The sequence below is a fragment of the Molothrus ater genome, chromosome 1 (assembly GCF_012460135.2).
Source record: "Molothrus ater isolate BHLD 08-10-18 breed brown headed cowbird chromosome 1, BPBGC_Mater_1.1, whole genome shotgun sequence".
Lineage (NCBI taxonomy): Eukaryota > Metazoa > Chordata > Aves > Passeriformes > Icteridae > Molothrus > Molothrus ater.
In genome coordinates, this window is record NC_050478.2 from 29,058,723 (window position 1) to 29,086,113 (window position 27,391).

The following is a 27,391-nucleotide window of genomic DNA, read 5'->3' on the forward strand; positions in this document are numbered from 1 at the left end:
GGCTGTGATGATGATTAAATTAGACGTTTGACAATGGATTTACACCACAATATACATATTCCCATTTCACAAATGTAAAAAGGAGTTTTTTAGTTAGTATGTGTGATTTGCTTCTCAGAGATGTGTAGAATTTAATCTGGTCAAAGGTGATGCTAATTTCACTTGTGTAGCTGACCATAAGCAGTCAATGGACAGTATTTCTATGAAGTCCCAAAGGTCTAAGAGTTATTTTTCTAGATTTTGGTGCTACAAAACACACTAGCCATTACCTACACTCACAGTGCTGCTCTCAGGTAACAGTGAAATGCTATAAAAGCCTTCTTAATAAAGAGGAGGTCTGGTTTTTCTGCTTAGAACCCTGAAGTCCAACTGCAACAATGAAGAGATGATGCTGAATTGTACTTGACTCAGTGCATACCATTCATGGCTACCAGCTGAACATCAATACCTGCTAATCACTCCATGACTCACTGCAACTGACACATCAAGCTTTAAGTTGTTAAACACATTTATGCATTCTAGTCTGTGTAAAATTCATAAATTGATGGCTCATTTCTATTCATACATTCTCAAAAAAAAAATTAAAAACTGTTTATAAATGTTTCTCTCACACTGAGCTGTACACAGACCTAACAGGGTGACACAGGGAAGCCAAAGAAAAGGGGCAGTAACTCAACTTTCCAGGTTTACATCTAGAGTACCAAACAGTGACACTGACTTGGCTCTGAATGCCTTGCTTCCACATGTGGGGAAGGAAGTGGATGTGGTTTCCTTGTGACTGAAGATTTGTGCTGAGAAGGCCATGAGGTGGTGTGGTGGGAAATGCCCCAAAAGACATTTTTGTGATGAAATGCAATTTCATGAATGAAGCCAGTTTATGAAATTATCACTTGTCAACAAACAGCTATGTTTCTGTAACTACTTTTGGGGTTATTCTGTGATCCAGAAACTAAAAAAGGTTCAATTTAAAACAGAAATGCACAAAGAAGTTTCTTCATTATAATTTTTCTTTATATTTAAATCATGCCCATGATCTCATATAAACCTCAAAATACTTGCTATAATAACTGAGGAGGAAGAAAATTATCTCAGGAGTGGCCAAAGGAGCTGGCATCATCTTTAAACAGCTCAGCTGCTGAAGAAAATACTTCTGAGTGCACCTAGAGCTGGGATTAGATTAAGCTGTCTTCTGGAGAAGAGAGAAAATAAATGGCCAGAAACTAGCTGGCAATGCAAAACTGGCAATAAAGTTGACTACACTGTGGAAAAGAAGCTGGCCATGGCAATGCCTTCTGCCACAACTGGGGATGCAAATTCAGTCCTCTAGGGGCTATTAAAGATGTGGTTAATATGGGCTTCATTTAACCCTGATGTCAGACAAGGAAGAACCCTCCAAAAAGACTCCTCTCCAAAATTAAAAAAAAAATGCTAGTTATCCTCTTTTCCAGACATACCATATTTGAAAAAGAACATTTGAAACTGCTTTTACATTTTGTCTCAATGCTACATAAAAGCTCAGAAAGGCAGATTAGTTGGAAAGAAGGAGGGAAGAACTACTATGAACCCAAGTTATTTGAAAACAGCAAAGGTTAAAAATACCATCAACCTGTATTGCACAGACACTGAACGTGGAGTCAGCAGGAAACATGAGTGTACGGAAGCTGATCTCCAGTGCATCCAACAGCACATTTGTCAAGGAAACAATTGTGTAAACTCACCCTCTGGTCAGGCAAATAAACTGGAAAATGGGGAAGTGAAAATCAAAGTAATGAGTATGGCAAAACAACAGCATGATTTAGAAGGACTCTTATGTGAGAAACATTACCCTTAACAACAGCCTTTAAAAGCACTACATGCTTGTATATTCTTTCTGTTGAAATAAACTATTTTGTGAATGGTGTACTATATATACACATTTTATACACAGATTATTGAAAACTGTTGCCTTGACTAGTCCAATCAGAAACGCAGACATCCCAAACCAATACCCCTAGAATGAAATGGATGTTCTGCCTTTTTTTTTTTTTTTGGATGAAATTAACTGCACCTGCCCATTTCCTGCACAACACTGAAAATATGTTATGGTGTGATATGGCCTGAGGAATTCACTTGCCTGGGTTTGATGAACGCCTATTCAGTCTCATGCTCAGTTAGAATCAGTTTCTAGTATAGGAAAGCCTTAAATTAATCAACTTTAATTCTATTTTTCTACTTTCTCCTTAATAAAAATTGACTCATATTTTTATTCTATTATAAACATATGTATTGTCTATTAAAAAAAATAATTCAAGTCCAAATAACTGCAAATACACTGGAGTGTCACATGATGGGCCATTATTAAGCTCCTAATTGAGAAGAAAATATAACAGGGCTATTGTCATAATTCTTTATTTTGCAATTATATCTGAAAGTCATTGCCCTGATCCTTAAAACAGAAACCTATTCAGAAAGAATACATTTATCACTACACATTCTGAAAAACTGAATTTCTAACATAATGAAAGTTTCAAAATGTATCGATAAGGTATAGTTGCAGAGAACATATTTTTGTGTTCTGAATGCACTTTTTCTACATATCTGTTTGTTTCTCCCCCCCCACCATTTGAACATTTAAAAACTAAAACTAAACAACCAAACATCTTTCACCTTTAAGTGATCTTCAGTTTTGCATTTGAGAGATTTGAGAAAAATTACAAAATAGAAGAGGAAATGACCATGTACTACTGGGGGTGTGCATATATTCAACTGGTTTTCAGCTGTATGCATAAACTCTCTCCAAGAATAACACAATAAAATGGGCTGGGTTACCATATGGTAAGGCATAAAATCTTGTATGGGGAACCGTGGGAATGCAGGAGTCTTGACAATCTGCAATAATCTTTCCATGTTCAATGAAAATCTATCAGAAATCTTGTCTTCATTCACTGTTACCTCTCAAATACAGAGAATCCTAAGTAAAGACTGAGGCATAGTTTTCAGTAGAAGATTTTATTAATCTGAATGAATCAAGATAATGAAATTCCGTTCTACAAAAATGAAGGTTGTAAGTTTGCTTTGCTTTTTTTTTTTTTTTTTTCCCTCACTGCTGGGGAAAACCTTACTTTGTTACAGGTATCCTCTAGTCCCGCCCTCTAAGCACCTGACCAGATAAAAAAGTTGCAATAATCAAAAATCCTGACTTGAATGCCATTTACTTTAAAGTTGGACTTGATGATCCTTGTGGGTCCCTTCCAACTGTGATGAAATCTGTCAATCACCATAACTGTGTATTTTGCAAAGTAATTTGTGTCTTGAAATGTCCTGTGATTTTACTTTCCACAAAATATAACTGCCACAAAATTGGAGGGTAGGGAATATATGGGCATTTCTTTATGGTTAGTGACTGTAAAGCAGACAGATAAAACCCAGGAAAACAAAAAAATTCAATAATATTTCTCCTGAGAATGTTTTCATCACTTAGATTGAATATTCAAACTAATAGGCACTCTTAGCATCCTTATTTTATACTTCTGCTCCTAGCATTGATATGAAACATTGACACCTCAAAAATGGACTGCAAACCTCTTCTCAACAAATAGTCCATATGTGGACTTTCTTCAACCTTTTTAATCTGGCTTTAGATCTAACTGTGAGATATTATCTCCTAATGGTGAATGACTTGAGACATGTTTACATGACTAGACAGTTGACCTTTTGATGTGCTTCTCTTAGAAGAGCTATACTGAGTGCAACCTTGACACATTAGTATGTAATTTAACATTTTGTGTACATATGGTATCAAAGCCAATCTAAGAGGTTCTAAAAATTCACTATACTCAGCTGCTGGTGCTTGCCCCCATCCTATACACTTAATTGTGTAATGACACTTGTGGATAATGGTGCTAGTGAATGAAGTGTGTATAGGGCATCCATTTTTAAAATTCAAATAATTCCTGTGATCTGTTTGGCCCCAGTAACAGTTTCATTGACATAAACTGAGAAGTGTTAGACTGTAATACATGAAGGGGAATAGGAGCTTGAGATGGGGATCAGATTTTAAACTTGCTTCTACCCTGGTGAGTAACATTAAATGACATCCCTGCTGCATTAAGCCCATTCAAATAATAACACTTGAGACCAATTATGAGCTGGGAACTGAAAACTGTGAAACAGCATTTCATTAAATTGTTTCTAGGCTATAACTAACTGTGTGAGTGCAGCTCTCTAACCTGCCTCTCACCTACATAATTGCAGACCGGATAGCTGATCTACTCACTTCATATTGGTACTATAAAAAGTCAAGCTGAGTGCTAGTGCAGATTACCTTCCACCAGACCCCTGACTGCACAGCAGACCAGGGCTGCCTCACACTGCTACCATGGCTGAAACATGAAAACTCAGCTCACACTGGTTTGTTCAAATTACAAAGTCATGTTCTTGAAACTGCTTAGAACTAATCTTTTAGATCATTAACTGCCTTTGACACACCTACCTAATATCTAGGTATACCAGTCTAGGGATTACATAATCAGCTCTCCAGTGATAGCCAGTTCTCTCAGAGGCCTTCAAACACAGTTTTGGTTAATGCTCCTTAGCTTTACGAATTACCCTAACAACTACTCTGCAGGATTTTGTCCCCTTTGACAGTTTACTTTTAGGGGCACAGGAAGAGGTGATCTAAGGGTGGAGAAAGTAGGGAAAGCTGACCCATTGGAGTTTACTTGCTTGGTTCCAGGCTTTAGAATCACACAGCATCCCTCCTTTTTTGCTTCCCGTTACCATATCACCAGTATCCACAGGTGTCACCTCCAGCTGGATCCTCGCCAAAAGACGATAATCTTTTTCAAGATGTGAAGTTACAGCACTGACATGGTGAACTAGGCTATAAGAATTTAGGGATTCATGGGATGGTTAAAAATGGCCACGTTGTTAGCATATGGAATCCTGAAACATGCTCTGAAAAGTCTGTATAGGAGGCACCTAATTTAGCATTCCTGCCTGAGTAGGAGGAGAATGCTCCTTACTACTTTATCAGGCCTCTGATACATTAACACTTAAACTAATAAACTCAGACATTTTAATTTAAATCAGTGTAATTACTGACATATGTAAAATTAATATGTCTCTAATTTGTGTGATTGGACTGTAATAATTCAACTGGATTTTTAGAATGCTTCCTATTTACAGAAATCAAAAGGTTTCTTTGAAGAAAATCTTATGAAGAGGCTTGAGAGCCTGTACTACTAAGTCTATAAAAAGCAAATCATACATTAAAAAAATGGAATACTGCTTCTAATTTAAACTACTGACCTGCCTGTATAATCATTACACAGATTAAAAGAAAACTGTTAGCACTTTAAAGTTTTAATACCAGATATGGCAACTCACATATTCACACAAATCACAACAAACCCATGCACTGAATATAGCTACTTTTTTTTGATTGAAAACAACACTATCATATAGAATTAACTCTTGTTTTTAACTGGAGAATTTATAGGTACAGAGATATAGGATGTTCAACTGTGAGGAATAACAACATAAAAGGTTGAATTTTTTCCACATAGACAAACTTCTAAAATTCATTTTAAAACATTTCACAGACCAGAATCAAGAAAGAGAGAAAAAAAAAGAAAAAGAAAAAAACCCTTACCTTTCTCCTTGTTTCCCACCACTTTTAGGATTGACAAAAACTAAAAGTGGATGAGTGCCTGGAACTGGAGTGATCTAAAAGAAGGGAATAACACAGCCACTCATTAATGCTGTGTGTTGCATTCATTTTTTCCTATAGTAGACAGAAAACAAAAAGCTTAATGCAAACTCTATGTTATGCTATGTAATCCAACTGGAAGCAATACCATAATTTGCAATAATCCTCATTTCATTAATTTGCCAGAAATTGCAAGTGACTTCTCTTTTAACGCTGTCTTTTTAACAGCTGTGTTGCCATTTTAACAATAATGCCACTGAAATATTAAGGTATATACACACATAACCTATCTTTCTATATATAGATATATACTTGTTAGTGTATATATATATATACACACATACATCCATCAGTAGAGAAGAAAAGTTTAAATGCAAATAATGCATTAATAACTCTGACAGTAAGTTCCTTTAATAAAAGGAAAAGAAAAAAGCTAAACCTGTATTTTGGAGTGAGAAATGACACTATATTATATACTATGAAGGTCAACCATAGCTATAATGGAAAATTGAATTTAACAGATTTTTTTTTAAATTATGACAATGAATATCTACAATGTTTGATATATCATGAAATCACACACTTTTTAAAACATGGCAACCATAACATTAAGGAATTCCTTTAAACACCTGAGAAAGCTGAAAAACTTAAGAAGGTAGAGGAGGAACCATAAGGAAGAAAGGCAAGTCTGAGGAAAAGAATGCTGATGAGAAGGAAGGAAACAATGACTTATAGCATTATTGTTTTTTTTACATTATTTTGTGTACGGAAAATTTTATACATTCATATTAATATTTAGCTTTACAAATTAACACCATCATTCTAAGTAATAGGGTTAGTCTGTATTTTCAGATACTCTGAGATGTGTGTGTTCATTGCCTTTACTCCAAAGACTTGAACATAAAAAAACTACATCAGAAGATCTCTAATACAGGTCTTTAAACCATGAAGCTAGACTATTCATATTTAGAAGCATTGCTTTTATACATATATAAATTCCAAAATGTTTGTAAGTATATTTAGAGTTCAAAGTCAACATCTCCAAAGTCATACAACTTCCGAGATGAAGCTTGGACCATCTGCATTTCAAAATGATGCATTGAAAGGCCTTGCTCAAAGTCCTTATTCATAATTCCTGAAATAACAAAATTTGAAAATTTCATAAAGTGTAATTTAAGGCAGAACCTGAGAACCTTCATAGCTAAGGAGTTTTATAGACATACTAGAGATATAGGCATATAATCCTACAACGCATCTAAAAGCACTTTTCTTTTAGTAGGAAATGTTAGGCAGTAGTGTGTCAACTCTATTCATGATTTCACAAAAAAAAGAATCAAATCTGTTCCAATACATACAAAAAATAATGGAAAAGTCCACAAATTCAGTGATATTAAGCTTATCATGAAACCAACTCAGTACCACCTGGCACAGTAAAGTGCTGTGTATTGAAACATACATCAAATTGCAGAATACAGTGAAGTTTGTCATATATTTAATTTTTACCTACTGTTTTAATCAATTTTAGTTATTTAGCCAATTCCCATGGTGTTTATTCCGGTGAACTAAGTGTAAACCAATGGTGCCCATTGTGACAGAGATGGAATACCTACTGAAATCCCTTAGGACGCAGGTTAATTAATGAGACTCATCCTAAGGTTATACATGATCTATTACTTCCTCTAATTAGAAATAATAATCCTGATCATTATGCTGGTTAGCTAGAAAGAAGCAAGATGAATGTGCTTAACTATGATTAATTGTCTTTAAGTTGTACGGACCTCCACTGCCACTAAGTTATCTGCTCCCTCTGTCTGATGGAAGGAAGGTTTGGGCTTGATCTTTTTCTCAACAAAAGCTAAGTGATGGAATTTTCTATTTTAAACCTTTTCTTTCAAGACTCAATGAGATTATTTCAAGTAGAAGTGTTTGGCTCATGAAAAAAAAAAAATCTAATAACTAATAACTAGTCTGTATCCCACTTGGTTCCAAAATAAATTTTAATTAAATTTTTACAGCTTTTCCAAATTACTTTTCCAGACAACACACGGTATTTTTATATAATGAAATGCAACTAAAGACTTAGACTAAATTAGTGAACATTTTCAAGCCCTAATCTAGTATGACTTAAAGGCAATCTTTATGATGTTATAGTACAAGTAACTTAAAGTAAAAAGAAAAAACAAAAAGAAAAAAGTGGTGGAGCACTTATATATAGTTTCTCCCATATTGAAAACAGAGGTCTAACAGCAGTAGTATCAAGCTCTTTGCTTTTTTACCTTGTATCTTTAATCATAAACAAATGCAATAATAATTAACACTGATTAAGTTTTCTGAAATAAAACCCTTGCTCACTGAAGACTTTGTTAAAATGAGACCATGCCAGCAGAATCAGAGTATTAGACACAGAGTAGCTTGCCAGATATGGGAGAATTAGAGTAGTATACTTTGATCAGATACAGAATGTTTTCTCCAGACCATCTTTGGGCAAAATACTAATATTAATTGCCAGTTATATTTATAGCATCTTACATATTTGTGAGAAGAGCTGGAATATTACACAATCTGTGAGGAAAAAAAGCCCTAACATTCTCATTGATCCCATCATTTCAGTAGGATAGCCCTAAAGGTCCACTCAGGCTTTACAATAATTACATTCACAAGAAGTTATCATTTTTAATGCCAATCAAAAATTAAATATTTTATGCTAAGGTGGATTCCTGCCACTAAAAACCAATTAAATCCATCTGTGAAAACAAAGACCACAGTATAATCAGCAAATTAGGGCCATAACTGCAGAATTATTTCTAATGCTATCACCATGGTATCATGTCATGGACTACCTTACAAATGTGTCATTACGGAACACCGAGCACTTCAAAAAACACCTCAAATGTATTCAGTAATAATGCTATCATCTTTTGTCCCCACTCTCTTTTTCTCAATCTCTAGCAGTCATAAAGAAAAGCAAGGATGAAATGCAGGCTTTTGATTCATCTTGGAAAGACAAGAGAGAACACAAGTTTTGGAACACACTTCGGGGAAAAAAAAACTTCGGGGAAATCTTATGACCTGAAAGCAGAACATAAAATAATTTAAAGTTTTGTGTTGAAGAGCCAATGGTGCTAAAAGCTGCTGTTTTGAGTAGACCAAGTATTATATCCGAGGCACAGTATCACATGAGTGGGAAATAGAGACAAAAACCAGCAGAAAATAAACTATGAGCATAAGTAATCTAATGCTCAGAGTAAACCAAAAATTCATGATACACGGTGCTGCAATCAAAAGGAGATGCCAAAGATGCTCCTCTAGAACACTTTTTCTCACTGGAATTGCAGGGATATCACTCAGAAGTTAGAAAATACTGTGTGCACAAACTTATTAATCACACTGTGACTGATTAGACAGAACTTGAGCTTTCTTTCAATTAAGACTCCAGCATTTTTTGCTTCATATTTTGTCACAGATGACCTGGACAGCAATGACTTGTGAAAATGATAAGTACAGGAAGAGATTCTTGAAAGCAATGGATAATGACTGCTCTACTATCAACTATACCATCAATGGAGCATCCAAGTAACTGGATAGGTTTTAGGTTTTTCAGGTTTTGTTTGGATTTTTTTCCCTTCTTTGGATTGTCATAACAAGAATGTTTGACTAACCTAAAACACAAAACAATACAATAAACCTCCCTATCCTGACACAAGAAGATGAAATAATTATGAGGCATAAAGTAATTGATAAGTGGTAATGGAATATTTTTACTGAAGCCCAACTGCAACATATCAAAAGATAGAACAGATAACTATGCATATTAAATGATTATCACATTGTTATCATGATGATAATTTAACTCCTGAGGACATAAAGCAGCATATGGACATTGATTTCACTCAAACTATTCATATCTCAAGGGAAACAAGTCGGCAGTTCAGGCATGCCTCTAAGTTACCACCCTTAAATAACACTAGCTCATCACACACATGAGTTTTTCTTTCAAGCAGAAAAACTTCCATTTTTATTATAGATACTGCTAGTAATGAAAACACATTGATTCTCACCACTGTTAATGTTGATATGCCAAATACCCTACTTAGAAAAACCTGGATAAATAACACCCTTGAAGTTTACTCCATCCATTAATTAACAGGTCAAAATGAGAACAGTTAACAATTATCAGAACAGACTTAGATTAATAATGTAAATTTACACAACACTGCATGATGTATAAACAGATACCAAAATAAACTATTCACCCCATGACAGAAGGGTTTTAGAGATAGTCTTCTCTCCCCCTTATTGTCTAAGGAAATCCTAACAATCACATGAGAAGCAGATGTGTATCACCGGATTCCTGAACCAATGGAAGACTTTACCTATTGACTTTTTTATCATATAAAAGTGAAATATTAGAAGAGTGAATGTATATTTCACTTTAAACATATTTCACTCTTCATGCCTAAAATTATCTGCTTAATATTAAAATAATGATAATCACACCTGAAGGCCTTGTCCATCTACAGTGACAGAATTTGCTCTTTGCATTTTGTTCCGTTCTCCCAGTTTGTTCATTTGCTGTGGGCAGCTCTTTTCTTTTTTCACTGTTGATTGTCTTTCCTTGAAAAGAGAAAAGGGAACATTTTAACACATTATATAATGCTATACAACTGTAACTGAGACTGTACCTCCACAAAGTTGTTTTTTTGACTAGCAAGTAATGTCAGACTCTGCTTTAATGAAAATGAGATCTCAATCAAGTTAATACACAATGTCTGGCCACTTCACATAACATCTATCTATGTGCCTGGACATTCCATAATGACTAGGCAATAGATGGATGAAAAGTGTGCAGTCACAACACAAATTAATGCAATGATGTGAAAAGATAATCTGACATTACCAGGGTGCCATTCTGAAACTTGAAAGCGATTATACAATATACTTGATTGTTTAACAAGCATATTGATAAGAGATCAGTAATTTTTCAAAATTTTATCCTGACTGCTAGCAAAAGTTGGATGCTTCAGAGCGCTTTGACAAAATACACCCAGTCTAAATAAACCATAATCAATTAGCTGAGTAGCTTTTTATAAAACATATTTTGTATCAGAAGGAAACCAGAATCCACATCAGATTCTAAGCTGTTGGCAACTTTTGATGCTGATACACAGCACAGTGAGATGGTTATTTGAAAGAGAAAAACTCAGTATTATATTGCTGCAATTGTATTTTCAACTGTCATCAGGCCATTTCAGATAACTCTGCATGGAAAAAAGTACTCTCATTTTTTGTATCTCATTTATTCTATTTATGAACTGCACCCAGCATGTCTTTTAGGTAGTCCAAAAAATGCACCATAAATTAAGATAGCAGATATTTATCAAACAGAATCAGTGTCTCCAATCCCAACTGCATCCCAGCCGCTTTCCATACTTCACTAGTACAAGGAGGCTTTAAACTAGCCCTGGGAATGGGCTGGCACAAAGCTGCTGCACTAGAAAAGGAGCATGAAGGACATCGTTGCACCCCCTGCAACTCCATCCAGTAACAAGTTCATTAAATGTTACCATTTACATTTCATACCAGGCCAAACCCATCTCTGTGCTACCTCCCACAAAGCCTTAGGGATCATAGTAGCAATTAATCCGTGAAACTCCTTCAAGAGCAGTTTTTACTGCTAAGAAGCACTGACACAGATTCTGCCAGGAAGGGAATAACTCCCAGCTTAATGCAGTGCCTTCTAACATGAATGTGGACCCTGACTGTTTTTATACCATCTTCAGTTTCTTTAAGTGAGACTGACAGTCTCAGTCCAGATATGATGCAAAGAGTGGTCGAGGTCATCCTAAGCTATTTTGGGGAAGCCAAGTGCTTGGGGGAACTGTGACAGTCTTTTATACACATTTTGTATAAAAGAATGGAAAAACCTACACCACTGAGGAAAAATAAAAAAAGCAACACAAAAACAAGCAAAACAAAAACAGGGGAATCTATATTATTTTCTGTATGCAGTGAGATTCCTACGAGGTTAGTTAACAGAGCTCTTGGAGCTTTGAGTAACTTGATTGGTGCAAGATGAGATCCAAGACTCCAGACTGCACTATCACTGCTTTAAGAGTAAACAGCAGAAGCAATTGGAACGATTCACCTCCTCCTTAACCTTAGAAACAAAAACACTGTATGTATCACTGCCTAAGAAATCACCAGCTCTGCACTTACTTATTTGATTATTTTTTCAGAAAGTAGAACCAGGATGAGGCACTCAAAGAAAATAAAATTTTTGAACTAACACAAAACATTCTGCACAATGGATTGGTTAGTCCCAAGCAAGTAAGATACCTCCATACAAAGGAAGCTTCACACTTCATTACAAATTTCTTAAGTTGCTTTGAGGTTTTAAACAACTTTGTGAATAATTATCCTTAAAAGTCACTACTTTTTATAAAAAGAAAGCACATCCTGTTAAATAGGATTTTATATTGTAGCCAAATCTGACTCATGAATACTGCAACATCTTCAAAAACCAAATCAGGAGTCGGCAAAGCAGAGAAAAAGCTAGTAAAATTGTAATTTCTAACAAAAATCAGAGACTGAGAGAAAATTTGAAAAGGTCCAGGAAAATCTCGAGCTAAAGGACACATTTGTGACAATTCAAAGAAAAATTAACCAAAAGTAACAGACTCAGCACACTGAGTTTGCACATTTAGAGAAATTTAAAAAAATGTTCAAAAGAGGCCTACTTATAAAGTGTGGAACTAAAAATCTTCTTGCATATATCATGCTACTATTTAGAGGAAAAGTATTTATACACTGCTGAGACCCATGCCTAAACCCACTGTTACTAATGACTCAAGTAAAAACAGTAAAGTTTACCCAGAGCAAAGTTTTCAATATTGTGGTGATACAAACAGCAGCATGACACAAATAGCAGTAAATAACCTCAGCTGGCATCAGTCCTATGACTGCTGCATTACCATTCCTTCTCCAGTTTATATTTCGTATCCCATAAGTAAAACCACTGCTTGATTCACAAAGACAATACAAGATCAGGTCACGTATCTCAGGTAACATGCAGGAAAAAAGAATATTCATGATACAGAAGTGTCTAGAGTGTTAATATGATCAAAGATGGATACCTGGTCTCATTAACATTGAAACTCTGCTTTCTTTACTGATAATTTTTGAAGAAAGTACAAATAAAGTATTTCATACCACCCATCTTATATAAGACCACAATACACATCACCAGGTCTATCAATAGTGCTCTGTAAAACCTTTCTGAAGAAGCTGACAAGAGATTCTAGATTTCCTAGAGTTATATATATATAATTTTTAGATATAATTTTTAGATATGTGTCCTACTAGTGAGGATTTGACTTAGTTTGTATGACAAAATTATTAGAATTATTATTATTATTAGAATTATTATGAATTGCGTAATAATTCTAATGAATAAATCTGTTAATGGAACACACAAAAATTTACCACTTCTTTCTTTTTTTTTTTTAATATCTTGTGCAGACCTTTTCTTTTATATATGAAATACCAGTTGTGCCTGACCTAAAGTATCTTTCTTTTGGGAACTAAAACATTACTAAAATATCAGAGAGTGTCAAGAAGCAAACAATTTAAAGTAGATAAAAACAGAAGAAGATAAAAATGGATAACAGCCTAAAATTTCTAATAACGTTAAGAAAAATTTCACATGCCTTGAAGAAATGGTTTTATAAAAGGCAAAAATTTGTCTTTCAATTTAAGAATTATGTCTATAACAGTTGTGCTATTTTTAATATCTTGCTAAATAAAGCATACAAAATGATCAATGCATCTGTGAAATATTTTGTTTAGTGAACATGCATGAGGTTGACAGAGATACTGAATACAGAAGTTGTACATTTTGATGGCTTAAAGAATTAAGCTTTAAGGGAGGCATGTGCCAGAGCACATACCTTCCAAAAGAGAACTTACCACAACAGTTTTTTCCACCCCTTTTTGCACTTCTCATGCCTTACTTTCCCCTTGAAGTCCCACTTTGAAGTCAAGTTGGAGTATCTACCATTCAGGCCAGCTCCAGAGAGACCATTGCCGGGTGAGAACTACTCAATTGCAACTGTTCCATATTCCAAATCAGAGAATAATTGACAAATAAGACAGGACTTTCCAAATAACAACCCAGAATATCATCTCCAGATTTTTTTTTCAGCCCCAAAATGCACTTCATAGCAGAAAGAATGTACAATATCATGAACTGTTAGTACTCGAGCATTCTTGGATGCCTCCTGCTACGCACCTCAGGGAGCAAACCTCCTAAAGTGGGAAGCGTCTGTTGGAAAAAGAGAATGTTAGGCTGCAGCACCAAACAGCTGGGATGGCAAAGGGCATGGACAGGGTGTGCACGAGGAATGTTACCTTGCAGAATTACACTTAACAACAACACATCCATGATACTTTGTTACAATTTTGCACGAGTGGACTTGACCGATGTTCTGGCTGTCGTATTACATAATTTACACTCTAGAAAGTACGCGTGGGATCATTTTGGCACCAGCTAACAATCTCAGAAAACCTGAGGACTTCATTCTTTTGAATAGCAAAAGAGAGACCTGATACCTGGAGGGCTATTTTGATTTTATCTTCAAAGTCTTCGAATTCTAATCCAAATCAAAGAATCCTGTTTAAAAAGCCTTGTTCTAATTGTTTAGCTACAATTAACAAGCTATACATCATTATTCCTCAAAAGTTGTTTATACTCTTTCTTTATATAGAGGTCGAATCTTTTCCTATACACAAAACACTCACATTTAAAAATATCATACTCTATCATAGCTGCTAGAGTGAAAACAGACGAAAAGTTACTAAAGAGCTGCCTCTTTATAATTTAACTGCTGACACAGGAATCCACGGCAAATACACCAACAACTGCCTTTTCTCACCTCACTTTAGTCAATAACTGCAAATATATTTCTTCTGGATTATATCCTACACAAGATTATTTCAATCAATGTATTTCATAACATGAAAGAACAATTGACTTATACATTACGTAGGATTGCAAATTCAATAACAAATGCTTAATACCATTACATAGTTTGACAGCTTAAAACCTAAGATTACTTCTGTATGATAATTTCTTCTTTTATCATATATATTTTGAAATGAAACATATAACCTATTTGGGCATGGAGTTGTATAACAAAAGAAGTATTTTTAGGTTATTATGCAGAAAATAAAATAGCTTTAAAAAGTTTAAAAAGTCTTATTCTAGACCTCCAAAACTTCATAGAGGATCAGATGGAATGCATACAATACCACGTAAAGATATCCTCAAATGTTTGCAAGGTGAAATTTAAATATGTGACTTGAATACCAAACTTTGGGGTTTTAGGTGCTTTGGGGTTCTTTTTAAGGATCTTGAAGGAAGGCTGTTACATGATTCCTTAGAGTTGTTTTGTTTAATGACATAGGAATCTTTAAGGACATAATAATATCAGGTACTCCTAGACTATAATTTTGTAAACCTATATGGCATTCAAGACCCTGCTTACAAAACTCTCATTCCAGGAAATTTCTGTCCATAATTATACAATGACCAAAGAAAATTAAGATTCAAAAATCCTGAAAACTAAAAACAAAACCTTATCACCACTATGCCAAAACTCGGCGTGCAATCTATCTGTAGTATCTACTAGATATCACATCCAAGTAACAGTGATTCAGATGACCTAAAACATTTTGATAATTTATTTTATAAATTCTCCACATTTCCAGCTCTGATTGCATGCTAATCAAAAGAGCCTATATTAGAAGACCACATCATGCTGTCTTGAAAGCTCATAGAGCTGTAGCACAATACCCAGCTCTAAATCCCTAGGCAGAAGCTAAAAGTCATCCTGTGGACAAGATTATTAACCAATTCTCAGCAAAAATACCGTCCAGTGAGCTGCACATGCCCATACTATAAAGTAAAGTTAAGGCTTCTAATTAATCTGAGAGCTGTCTTAAGAAACGCATTTGCAGCTCAGGGGAAAAGAAAAAAGGAAAAAATCACATCACGCCATTGAGAAGGAAGCATTTTGTCACCCATAATACTGGTAGCCAAAATACCTGTAACAAGAAAGGCTCGAATGGAGAAAATGTGTTTAAGAATAACTTCTAAAACTGCTGATTGCTCCTTCTTCTGAACAAGGAATCACTATGTGGTAACTTTATAAATATACTTTGTGCTCCGTTTTTAGTTTGTCTAAATAAAAAGGTAAAGAATTACACACCAAAACACAATAAAGTCTCTCATTTAGCATGTTGGCCTTAGCTTATTCAGTTTTCTGCAGACAACATGTCTTGCATCTTGTACCCATTCAATACATACATCAATATATGGCCCAAGACCTTCAACTGGATTTGCAACTCCAGCTTGGCCTATAGCAGCTGATTATATACAATCTCCAAAAAATACTAAAGTATTGGAAAAGAATTTTGAAAATAAAATCATATTAAAGTCCAGTGGGAGAGGATATAAGGAATAAACTTAGAAACAGACAGTAGTGATGAGCTGTGGGCAGGCAACTAGATATAACTTACAATGATTGAATGGCTGCCATTTCAGTTTATCAGCATCTTATTATTTCAACATTGAACTGTGTTTGTCGAACAGCTAATTAGTTAGGAAGATACATTTTCCTCCAGGGCAATTATTCATTTCCTTCTGACTTCAAAGAAATGAAAAAGCTCTTAGCGTAGATAAGGACACCATTATATTTCAAGTCTGATTTAGATTCTCAGAGAACTGAAGCTGCAATATGAAACACAATAGAGAAGCAAAAAAGTTGTTTTGTTTTTTAAATCTCTTTCAGTAGCTATGTCATTACTTAATATTCAACAACCAGATCTAAATTCAACCCCCCCCAAGCATATATATTCAAATAGTTACTTTTTTAATAGTATCTTTGTTCAGAAACTCACAATAAGGCTAGTACTCAACTTCAAAGGATTGAGGAGCTCATAAAATGCTTACACACTGCACTGACTTTCTGTGCTCCATGTTGAGCTTGGATTCAACTGAGCTAAAACTGATCTCTACTATTATAAAAACAGAAGAATCATTTTAGGATTAATAAGTGGAAAGGGGATTAAGAAAACTCATTCTTCAACCAGGCACTGCCCATTCTCTCTCTCTACAACTCTGCTTTCCTACATGAATAATGTCTACATACCTCACAGGAAAATAGCATTAGTAAAACATATTACCAGACATGGAAAAAATATCTATTGAATCATGTTGCAATTATAGCCAATAGCTATTCTATGTGGTCTAAATACTAATAGTGAAAGAAAATTCCTAAATAGTATTTTCAATTTTAATTCTGTGTTACTTTTTGTCAAAATGTCAATACACCTGCCATATTTACACAAAAGTTTGAAACTACTGGCCATAATGCATATTTAGTAAGTTAAATAAGGCACATTTCCTATCTCAAACCTGCAATCTGCTGTGTATATTGTTCTACATGTGTAATAGAACTTAAAAAAAAAGATTTTTGAACATTCATGGTTTTGTATAACATAATACCAAAGGTATCAGATATATCTGTTGTCTTCCCCCAACTGTACAGCCATCTATATTTTAAAATAAGAGGTCAAGTGAATTTGACTTATGAGGGTATTTTATATTGGGTTTATAAAGAGATGCACACTATGATCTATAAAAAGTCTACGTATTTTATATACACCAATTTAGGTCTGCATATATAGTCCATATCTACATAAATTTTACTTACACTTAGATGACTTTGTCCTAAAATGTTATAACATCTTCACTACCCAAAACAAAAGTCAAATTCATTCACAAGACAAAAGAAACAAAAGGGAAACTGTTTCAAACTTTTTATCATGATGATCCATTTTTCACAGAATGCAAAACAATGAATTTGGACACCAAAACACAAAGAAATGAACCCTGTTTTATATTTTTTTTCATTCTTTACATTCAGTATTATACCAGAGCCTCCACCTTTGAAATAAACTGACTACTATGGGGACAGTGATACTTGTCATATAATAACGCTCACATTGTAAGCAGGGTACCTTATGTTTTTCAATTTATTCCTTAATTTTATTTTTATTCCACAATTAAATGTTTTAATTAAAAGTTTAAAAAATAATGCTAGAAATTAATTTTTAAAAATTCATTGAAAAACTCATATATACAACAGGAGAATCAAAATCATCATGCATTATGAAATAAATACACATTCTTATTTATTAAATAGTAATCTTTTATTGGTTGGTTTGTCACCATCCAGGGCTATATCTATTTTGGTGGGAAATTGAAAATCCAATTACTTTTCCACAGCCATAAATAAAAATTAGAACATCCTATATGTTAATCAGTAAATGGGGTGAAGTAAAGGAAGGCATGAAATAAAGACAAATGTATGCAAGCATTCTTCCCTTTCTGCCTTATAAAAGGATAGGGTGAGGGAAACTATCTCATAAGCAGAGACCAATCTTGCTTTCTTCACTACTCACTCATCTCATTCCAATACCCAGTTTTAAACCTGGTTATGATCTAATTCTGTACTCCTGGTAGGCTAGGATTCAATTGAGTTAAAGATTTTTAAACTCACTGCCAGTCAACCTTATCATGAACTTTCATTATGTGCATGTAATTAATTGGGTCCAATGAACAATATCAGTACTGAGTTATAGACTTTTTCCCCCCCACCATATAATTAGAATATAATTACCCACAGGATATCAGAATGATGCAAAACCTTTCCTCTAAATGTGCCCTCATTAGGAAACAAGTCTCAATGTACATTTATTCAATCAGTATGAATTAATTAAAATGTTACTGAAATAAAAGAGAGTAACATTAAAGTGTATCTGACATCTATTAAAAGACTATCACTTGAGATCTGCACACCGTTTATAACAAAACTCATTTAACTTGAATAAAAAACTTCACCATACAACAAGCCTTATATACAGTAAACAGAAAAGTAAAAAGGACGAAAGTCAACAGACTACATTTTACTAAACCATTTAGAATTGATGCAGTGAGATATGAAACATCCTTAAAAGACACTGAATCTAGACAGATGTGATGTTTTCACGATGTACACAGTACCAACTACATGAGTTTCCCCATCTTTTTTTTTCAGCTGACAACGTAGCTTATCATATTTAAGCATTTGGAAAGCTCTATTTTTGTGCAGTTTTTAAGATGGAAGGACCTTTATTTAACTTAGACCAGCCATCTAACTTTCACATGACAAGGCATTTTGGTTCTCTCTCCAGCCACTAAGAGGCACTCAGCGGAGATCATTTTGGTAGCACTGGTATACTATACAGTGCTGTGAAATGCAATGCGTGAAAAAGTCCTTTAACTGTGTAGAAATTGTTGAGGCTGGACTTCACAAGAACTGAAGAAATGAGACATGAGAAATGTTGGATGAAAAAGGAAAAAAAATATGAACATCCCTGGCTCTGCAAAAGAGAAAAGATGAGAAGGGATTTAGCCTGTACCCTTGAAGAAAAACTTAGGAGAGGGCATCTTGTTCTGAGATTATTTCTGCAGTTTTCTGAAAGAAATCTTCCAAAGTTAGAGGTGGAAAGGAGGGCCAACATTTTTAGGAGATCAAGATACAAGATTTTTCATCTTGCTATTTTCCTTATATCCTATGGGAGAAGAAAATACATTCTTCTCTGACACCTCAAAATACTCAAGGTTATGCTTGGTACAGCAAGCATTACGGTTATCTTCTTTTATTTACCTTACACACACACACACACACACACACATTGCAAGAATATTAATGCTCAGCAGATCATTGAAATTAAATGTGTGACCTGGGTGAAGGACCCTTCCACGGTCAGATTTGTATGTCAGAACACACAATTTTTATTAATATACACACTTGCATGGTCAGATGGCTTTCACAAGAACATATTCACTGTTTTTGCTGTCCTTATTGAGAATGCTGGTCTCACATGCACTGAAGTATTATGTTTCTCAAAAGGAATCCCCATAACAGGAAATGGGAGACACTAATTAAAAAATTACTAACACAAATCATATGTACACTATAACCAATCACTTTCAGAAGAAATTACTATTAGCTAGGTTAGTGAGGTAGTATTTGTAACATAACTAAACTCAGGACTTTAATGCATTTTTGGAAGAAACTACTAGATGAAAAAATATACTACAAAATTATAAAGTCCCCCTTAAATCACAGCAAAGTATATTTTCCATTCCAAACAATATAAATTGTGCTGAAATACATGTCTTGTGTTGCATTGTTAGTAACACGATTCCAAAACAGGAAAACATATTTAATTCTGCTTATGCCTTAAAAATTTGGAGATAAAACAAACCTATTCAAGGGTGATTTGACTCTAGAGTGGTTCTACATATCCTCTAAACAACTTAACTAACTCCAACTGTGGAATAAAAATCTTAATTCCTCTATTCCTCTTCCTCTCCTGAAAAGAAAATGTAGTTATACCAATATAACTGAAGATAAAATTTCATGCTGAAGATTTATTCTGTTAATACCAAGGACAAATGATAAATAACATTAATTTGCAAACAATAGTCCAATAACAGAATCATAATTTCCAGATGTAAACTTTTAAAGTATGACCTCAAATCCTGAAAATTAAATACGGTAATACAGAATATAATCATCCAACAAACTTTAAATAATATTTTATAACTGTTTATCAAAACTTGTCCAGATAATACAAAAATGCCATAGAGACAAACTAAAAAGCCACTTTTGTGATTTAAAAAATATTTAAAATATTTAATAAATATTAAAGGCAGGTTTCCATTGGATTGTTTCATTGAGAGCAATGAAATAATCCCACTTTACACAGGAAGAGGGCCAAAGTCTAACATCTTTACCTTAACAGATTTATAAACAAAACAGCCAAAAGGATTAATTAGAAAACAAGTAATTTACAATAGACACAAATATTATTCCTAATGATCAGCAAGTGGTTTAAGATTAGGATGCATATTTTCTTTTTTGCCTCCCTTCAATAAATTACACTTTCTCAGTTCAAGCAATTTTTACATTTATTATGAAATATATTTGAAGAAGATCACTCATTTGTTCTCTTATGAATATGATGATGCTGTGACTTTCATCAGCATAAAAAATAAATATCCAATTTAATATGTGAAAACATAAGTTAATTCTCAAGCTCTTTTTTTAAATGATAAAATGGTCAGCTCTTTTCTATACAACCTACACATAGCATGCATTTTTATTTTCATTGAATTGAGTTATTGTTTTTGTGGATAGAGAAATTTACTGTCCACGACTGCAGAATAAAATATACTATAATGTTGATGCATAGCTTACTGCAAGACCAGTGTCATCATTCTAGGTAACCTCCGGCTTAGATCAGAGACCTCAGCATTGCAGATATACAATATGCATCCCAAGCAAAAACTGCCCATAAGAATAACTTCATTATTCTGGGAAGTTGGATCTATAAAAGATGTAAAATGTAGAAGTGTTCTGCCTATACAGTTTCTGGTAAGTACAGTCTGAATAAGTGATAAAACCTGAGTCAGCTTCAGTTATAATATGCCCTACAGAAGGTTCATTCTCACATGAAGGAAAATGCAATATGTAGAGGGTAAAACACACTTACACCTATAAACCCATCAGCCAGGATTTCACACTGTGTTTAAGGTTCACACAGTCCTGTGAACTTAGATATCTGGCAGCCAGTCCCAGCAGCATTTTAACATTGCATGGAGAGAGGATTACATCTGAAATTAACATACAAACAACTCACCAACACTACTGGGCAGATTGATGTGGGTGGCAAAATATGGTCCTTCAAAGGTCCACAGTCACATTCAGGTTTCAGATGTGAAGCACACTTGTTATGTAACTATATGAAGACAGAAAATGAAGATTCAATTTAGACATTTTTCTACTAGCATAATAAAATGGGCATTCTAGAGGGGATGAGTTTCATTAACTTAATTATTACTGAAGCTCTGGAAGGAAAACAAAACACACTGCAGTAGAAAGCTCCCTAGGATGGACAAAACTAACATATTTGTATTAAAGTGAAGAATGATGAATTAAAGTATTTTTCAGTTTGGAAATTGTACGTGTGGATCAGCACATAATATAACATCGCACCGCAACGCATTTACAGCAGCACACTGTTACTGGTGACCAAAAGCTTCATTTCAGGAGAGAGCTTCTTGCATTGAGCCAGGAACTTCTGTTCTACTACTAGTGAGTAATTCAAGGCAGCTTTTGGCAGTACTGGTGTAACTCTGCTCCCTTCTTGAAGCTGATAGCCACTAGGGATTCAAATAAAAGAAAAGAACACAGGAATATCCTACATTAAACTTCACTGAGTAAATTTTGGTCTTGATTGGATCAGTTTTCAGGCTTCCATTGACTTCTGAGGAACTAGAACTACTCTACTTTTCATAATTCATGCTTAGAATTCATCCAGTTTTCTCGAAAGCAATGACAATAGTTCTACTCTGAAAACATCAAAAGAATATCCTCAGGTCTGCTGACAGGAGGAGCATTGGCTGACTTCCATTTTTTTACAGAGGCTGAATGGACAAATGTGCGTATAACAGGAACATAAAACGTTAACAAGTAAGGACAAATGTTGAAGTATTTTGCACTAGCAATCAAGAGTTCCTGTTCATAATTTAGAATTTAACTCAATTCAAATTACTCTAAATATTCAGCCACACGGTACAAAGGCACAGTTGCGTGCTTGGATCATGCAAAGCATTCACATTTAACTAGTATAGTTCACCATATCATTAGAGATAGACTAAAATAAAATTAATATTGTAAAATTTTGTGAAAGGTTACTTTTTCTGGACTTGGTGATCATAAAGGTCTTTTCCAACCTAAATTATTCTGTATTTTTATCTCTTTATAGATTCAATAAAATGCATTAAGGTGCTCAGATAGCATCCGTTTTCCTTAGAGATGGACATTTTTGAAAAAGTGTATATTTACAGTAAAGAAAAATAATCAGGCTAATAAATATCAGGGGTTGTGAGGTAAAAAATCTTACTAACAACTGATTTATCTAGTATAACAGGTAGCATACAGTACTAGTTCAACAGGTTGAAAAGCTGTTACAAAACCTGTAGTTCAATGCCTGCATCTGTAAATCACATTTTTTCAATGACTGACTCATTTTCCCTTAAATGGTGTAACTCATAGAACTCTATCAAAGTTACAGTAATATTGTACCAACTGCTCATATATATAAACTTTATTGGTAATATGGTCTTCATAAAATTATCTGGTACAGTTAATTTTGACATGACATTTCTGAATTTTGAACTGAACCTAATATTAGCCTTGTCCATATTCATTTATACTGCAAAGTTACCTTTTTAGCCAGTTACTTAGCAACAGAAAATAAAAGTCTAAGAGTTTTGATTTACTCTGAGTATTAAAGCCTTATTGTGAGGGTATTTTGGTAGCCCTGTAATCTAAATCATTTGTCATGCTAATTCTCTGCCTCAGTGGTAAGGCTACTTGTACCATAATTAATGCACACCAGGCCATGTTACATCAAATAAAAGTATCTTCACACATTCAGTGGTAATTAGCAGCTTTGCTACTCAGTGGCATGCAAACTTATCTAGGAAAAAATAGCTTAATCTTCTTATTAGTCTCTGCTGATCTCTGACAACAGAATTGGCACATAGCAAATAACAAAAGGCAGAAGAAACGTAGCTTTAATGAAAATAACAATTTGACACAAAGAAATAAAATAATACGCATGCATCTCAAAAAAACCCATATTTTAGCAGCTTTTATATACATTTCCCCAAAAATCCCTTATCCTAAACCTATCTCTTGTAGAATATTACCTCACTCACAAACCCTCAAAGCAGGAAAAAGTGTATTTGCTGGAAAGAAGATGACGGGAAAAAAAACTACATTACCATGGTGGAGAACCACAAATTATATGGAAGAGGGATCATGGATTTGGCTGAGAAGTCAGTATAACAAGGCTCCTTAGTGAAAAACATCTCTGAATTTTGGGACTTTAGTCAGTTATTTGACATCAGAAGTGACCTTATTAAGTTGTAAGGATAGATATATTTAAAAAGCATGAAAGAGGCTCAGAATTAGCTCCATAATAAAGAGCATCCCCTTCGATTATAAGCTGTGAATGTGCAGTACAAAAAATTGAAAAACACATGAAGGATGTGATCATAATTATATAACCTCAGAATATCCATTCAAAAATCATAGATCTGTTAGAAATTCAAAATACTTTTTCTATAATAGAGTTATTACTATTAAAAAATGAAGCTATTGCAATAGAATATACCAAGTGAAGAGAATTGCAAGTGAATAGGAGTTTGAGGTATAATTTGCAGTATTTAAAAATACTCATTCTGTACTTGTGTCTAATTCACATCTGAATCCATAAAAAAACCAAAATATGAGTAAATTTATTTGAAAAAAGAAATTGCTTTAAGAAAAGGCCTTTAAATTACTGACAGAAATAAACTGAAAAACTGTAACCCTTAGTGCCAACATTTTCAACTTCAGCTGTCAAAAAACATGCACCCATTTTTAATTGGAACCTTGACAGTTATTTAGGCATTTAAATAAGCACACAAGCACCCAAGACATTTTCAAAAGAATTTAGCATTTTTCTTTAGAGTGATTTCAATCATGAATAATTCCTCAGTACTTCTTCAGTGAATAACAGATATTATGAAAATCCTTTGAATCTTGTTGTACAACTCTGAGGAGTGAAAGACCTTTACAAACCTTGTCCAGATCCACATGAACTGATGGGAAAATATTTTCTACTGAAGAAAGATGGAATTTGCAACTTCCTTTGACTTTAGAAGTCAACATATGTTACACAATATATACTTCTTGAATGATATAGACATATTATATAGGTATAAACACTTGCATAGCTACAGTAGAACACCCTTATTTTTGTTGCTAAACACATATAGCCATTGCCTAAGTTTAATTATCTACATGCAAAGCATTTTGGATTGGGTGTTTTACTCTTTACATAAATTATCCAAATTTTGACAGCAATCTGGAGTACATATTTGCTTTCTTCTAAAATATTGTTTTTAAGTAATCCTAACAGCTTATCACTGAAAGCATCCTGGATCTATTTTCTTTGATGATGTTTCATATTTTGTATTCTTGTGTTAAGAAAATATGTCATAAAACATCCAAACTTTTACGTTTAAAACAAACATTCACTAATGCCTCAGTCTCATATTATTATTTAAAGCACTGAACAAACAACTGCTGTTCCGTAACAATAATAATAATGATATCAGCAAAACCAGCAAATACACGCGAAGAAGGCTGAAATCTCTCCCCATTTAGATTTAAATCCTGCCCTGGCTAGAAACAGAAATACTGGCATTGCTCCTTCTAGCATGAAGATCTCACTTATAAGGGCAGTGTTCCCTGAATGTCATTAGTTCCAGTTACTGGTTCCTGCTGAATAAGGAGTGCACAAAAGTTGTATATATTTGACTTGGTGCACAGATTAGTATATTATCAACTTGTCTCTGCTATTATTCCCAGACACTTGGAATCACTGTATCCTACCAGACGTCCTCAAATTCATTTGCCTGTCAGTAATTAGACCTAATGCCACAGTGACCTTGATTTTTCCTGGTACTGAAAACTTTCTTAATCTTTCTGTAGTGTAGATTGGGAATCCTGCTCTTTAGTGGCACACATTATTTTCATATGGATATTGTTGTGAAGCAAATTTGCTTCATGATATATTGAAGTAAGCATTTCATGACATGAAATAAGCATATTTACTTGCCACAAGAAGTCCTAAGAATACTCTGCATACACCATTCCTTAAACACACACTAGTCACTGCTGATGACTAAACCAAATGATACATTCCAGATTACGAGGCGACAGAAAGACATTCAATGATTTTTATCTCTCGAGCCTGTGTGAAAGGTTTTACTGTAGTATACTCACTGTAATCTGACACCAAACACAGTGAAGTCCAGTCAAGCCTTGGTAACACTTTATAGTTTTGTGACACTTATCACATTTTGTTGGACAGTTTCCTTCTACCCAAAAATGGTGCATTACCTGCAAAAGAAAAATGTGGATATACACAGAGTTACTAAATTAACAGGTACATGGCAGAGCTAATGCTACTCCAAACTTACATCGGTATTCTTTTTAGACTTCACATATGTTTTGATGCAAGATGCAGGAGCTCTGGATACGCAGCGTTCATGGACTGTATACTTGCAAACTGAAAAAAAGAAAGACGTTATTCGATGTTGAGGCAATGGCGTTTCTCACTACATTTCTATGAAACAAATAACATTACCAGCATGTCATCTCTAAGTAATCAATCCAATCAGTCAATGAAAACTCAAACTAGACTGCTTTTTCCATGGCATACAAAAGGCCAATTAGAACAGGAAATATTATGCAAGTGAGAAATCCAAGAACGCACTATCATTGCATAACAGGAAATGCTTAATTAAATCAAATCTTACTAAATTTTTTCACAATAATTCCCAAATGACAAAAATATTAAAGACAAATTGGTGTCTGCCAAGTGGTTTGTGTCATTTGCTAGTCGGAAAAAACATATACTTTACCAACTATAGGCATGAGAGCAGCTGGCAAGCACAAAAATAAAAGCCAATGAATTTACGTTGTTCCTACCATTGATTTATAAATCAGAAATGGCTGATTAGTCCATCTTTTAATAGCAATTGTTTTCATGCATTCCATGTTATCACTATAACTTTGACTCCTGTTTTACAAAATACCAACTCCTGAGAAGCTTTTTTTTTTCCCTAAGCCCTCCAACACCAGTTTTAGGTAATTGCTATTGCTGACCAAGTCTTTAAAGATCATACTAGCTGCATTTGGAAAACCTACAATGCAGCATACAATGCAAAGCTCTCCTGACTTCAATGATACAACTGTGCCAAGATGAGGAAATAATGCTACAGCTTATGCCTGCATTCAGTAGAGTCAACTATTAAAAACTGAGAATGAATTTCTCCCTGCATGGTATATGTCTCAGGCTTTTGACCTCGAGAGCAATTAAGCACAAAGTACTTCTAAACACCTTGCTTGCACCTATTACACAAACCCAGTGGGAGGTGCAGCCATTAATCAGACAAACTGCAGGGAGTAACATTGTTGATTGGACCATGGAGGGATGGTGAGGACCCCTGTGGTTCCCCCCCTTTTTTTTTTTTCCTCCCACACAATCCAAAATGCAAATAATGAAATCTATAGCAATGCTTTGAAAATATACTGCAGAAAAAGCTTAGCTAAATAAGGAAATAGTGGAATAGTTTTGCAAGTAGACTCAGGCCTCTTGCTGCATGAACTAATTGAAAGGAGCATGTTCTTCAGACACTCTGAGACCACTGTTCTCACAAAATAAATGCCTAGCACAATAATAAATACATTCTCAAAAGACACTGCAGCAGAAAAAAATTACAAGCCTTGCAAGGCTGGTCCTTTTGGGACAGTTAAGGTAACTGGTCTACCCATGTCTGGTAACTACTGAAGGTGCTCTACATTATTTTCTCAATAGAACTCTCTTTCCAACATATATGAGTCTTAGTTCTTCACAATATCAGTCTGACAAAAAAGAATATTAAAGCATGTAACATTCCAAAATCTAATA

General features: G+C 34.3%; 1 protein-coding gene across 5 annotated transcripts in view; it reads right to left on the bottom strand.

Annotated features, from left to right (window-relative positions):
* Positions 1 to 27,391, bottom strand: part of DGKB (diacylglycerol kinase beta) — a 333,031-nt gene that overhangs the window by 204,346 nt on the left and 101,294 nt on the right. For 3 of the 5 annotated variants that reach the window (XM_036402463.2, XM_036402471.2, XM_036402457.2), the window contains 6 exons: positions 25,899 to 25,987; positions 25,702 to 25,818; positions 21,500 to 21,598; positions 13,977 to 14,009; positions 10,187 to 10,303; positions 5,633 to 5,706 (listed from right to left, as the gene is read on the bottom strand). In XM_036402463.2, the coding sequence (XP_036258356.1) occupies positions 5,633 to 5,706; positions 10,187 to 10,303; positions 13,977 to 14,009; positions 21,500 to 21,598; positions 25,702 to 25,818; positions 25,899 to 25,987 (529 nt within the window). The remainder of the gene's footprint in view (positions 1 to 5,632; positions 5,707 to 10,186; positions 10,304 to 13,976; positions 14,010 to 21,499; positions 21,599 to 25,701; positions 25,819 to 25,898; positions 25,988 to 27,391) is intronic. The other 2 variants (XM_036402486.2, XM_036402479.2) reach the window with 1 other exon arrangement.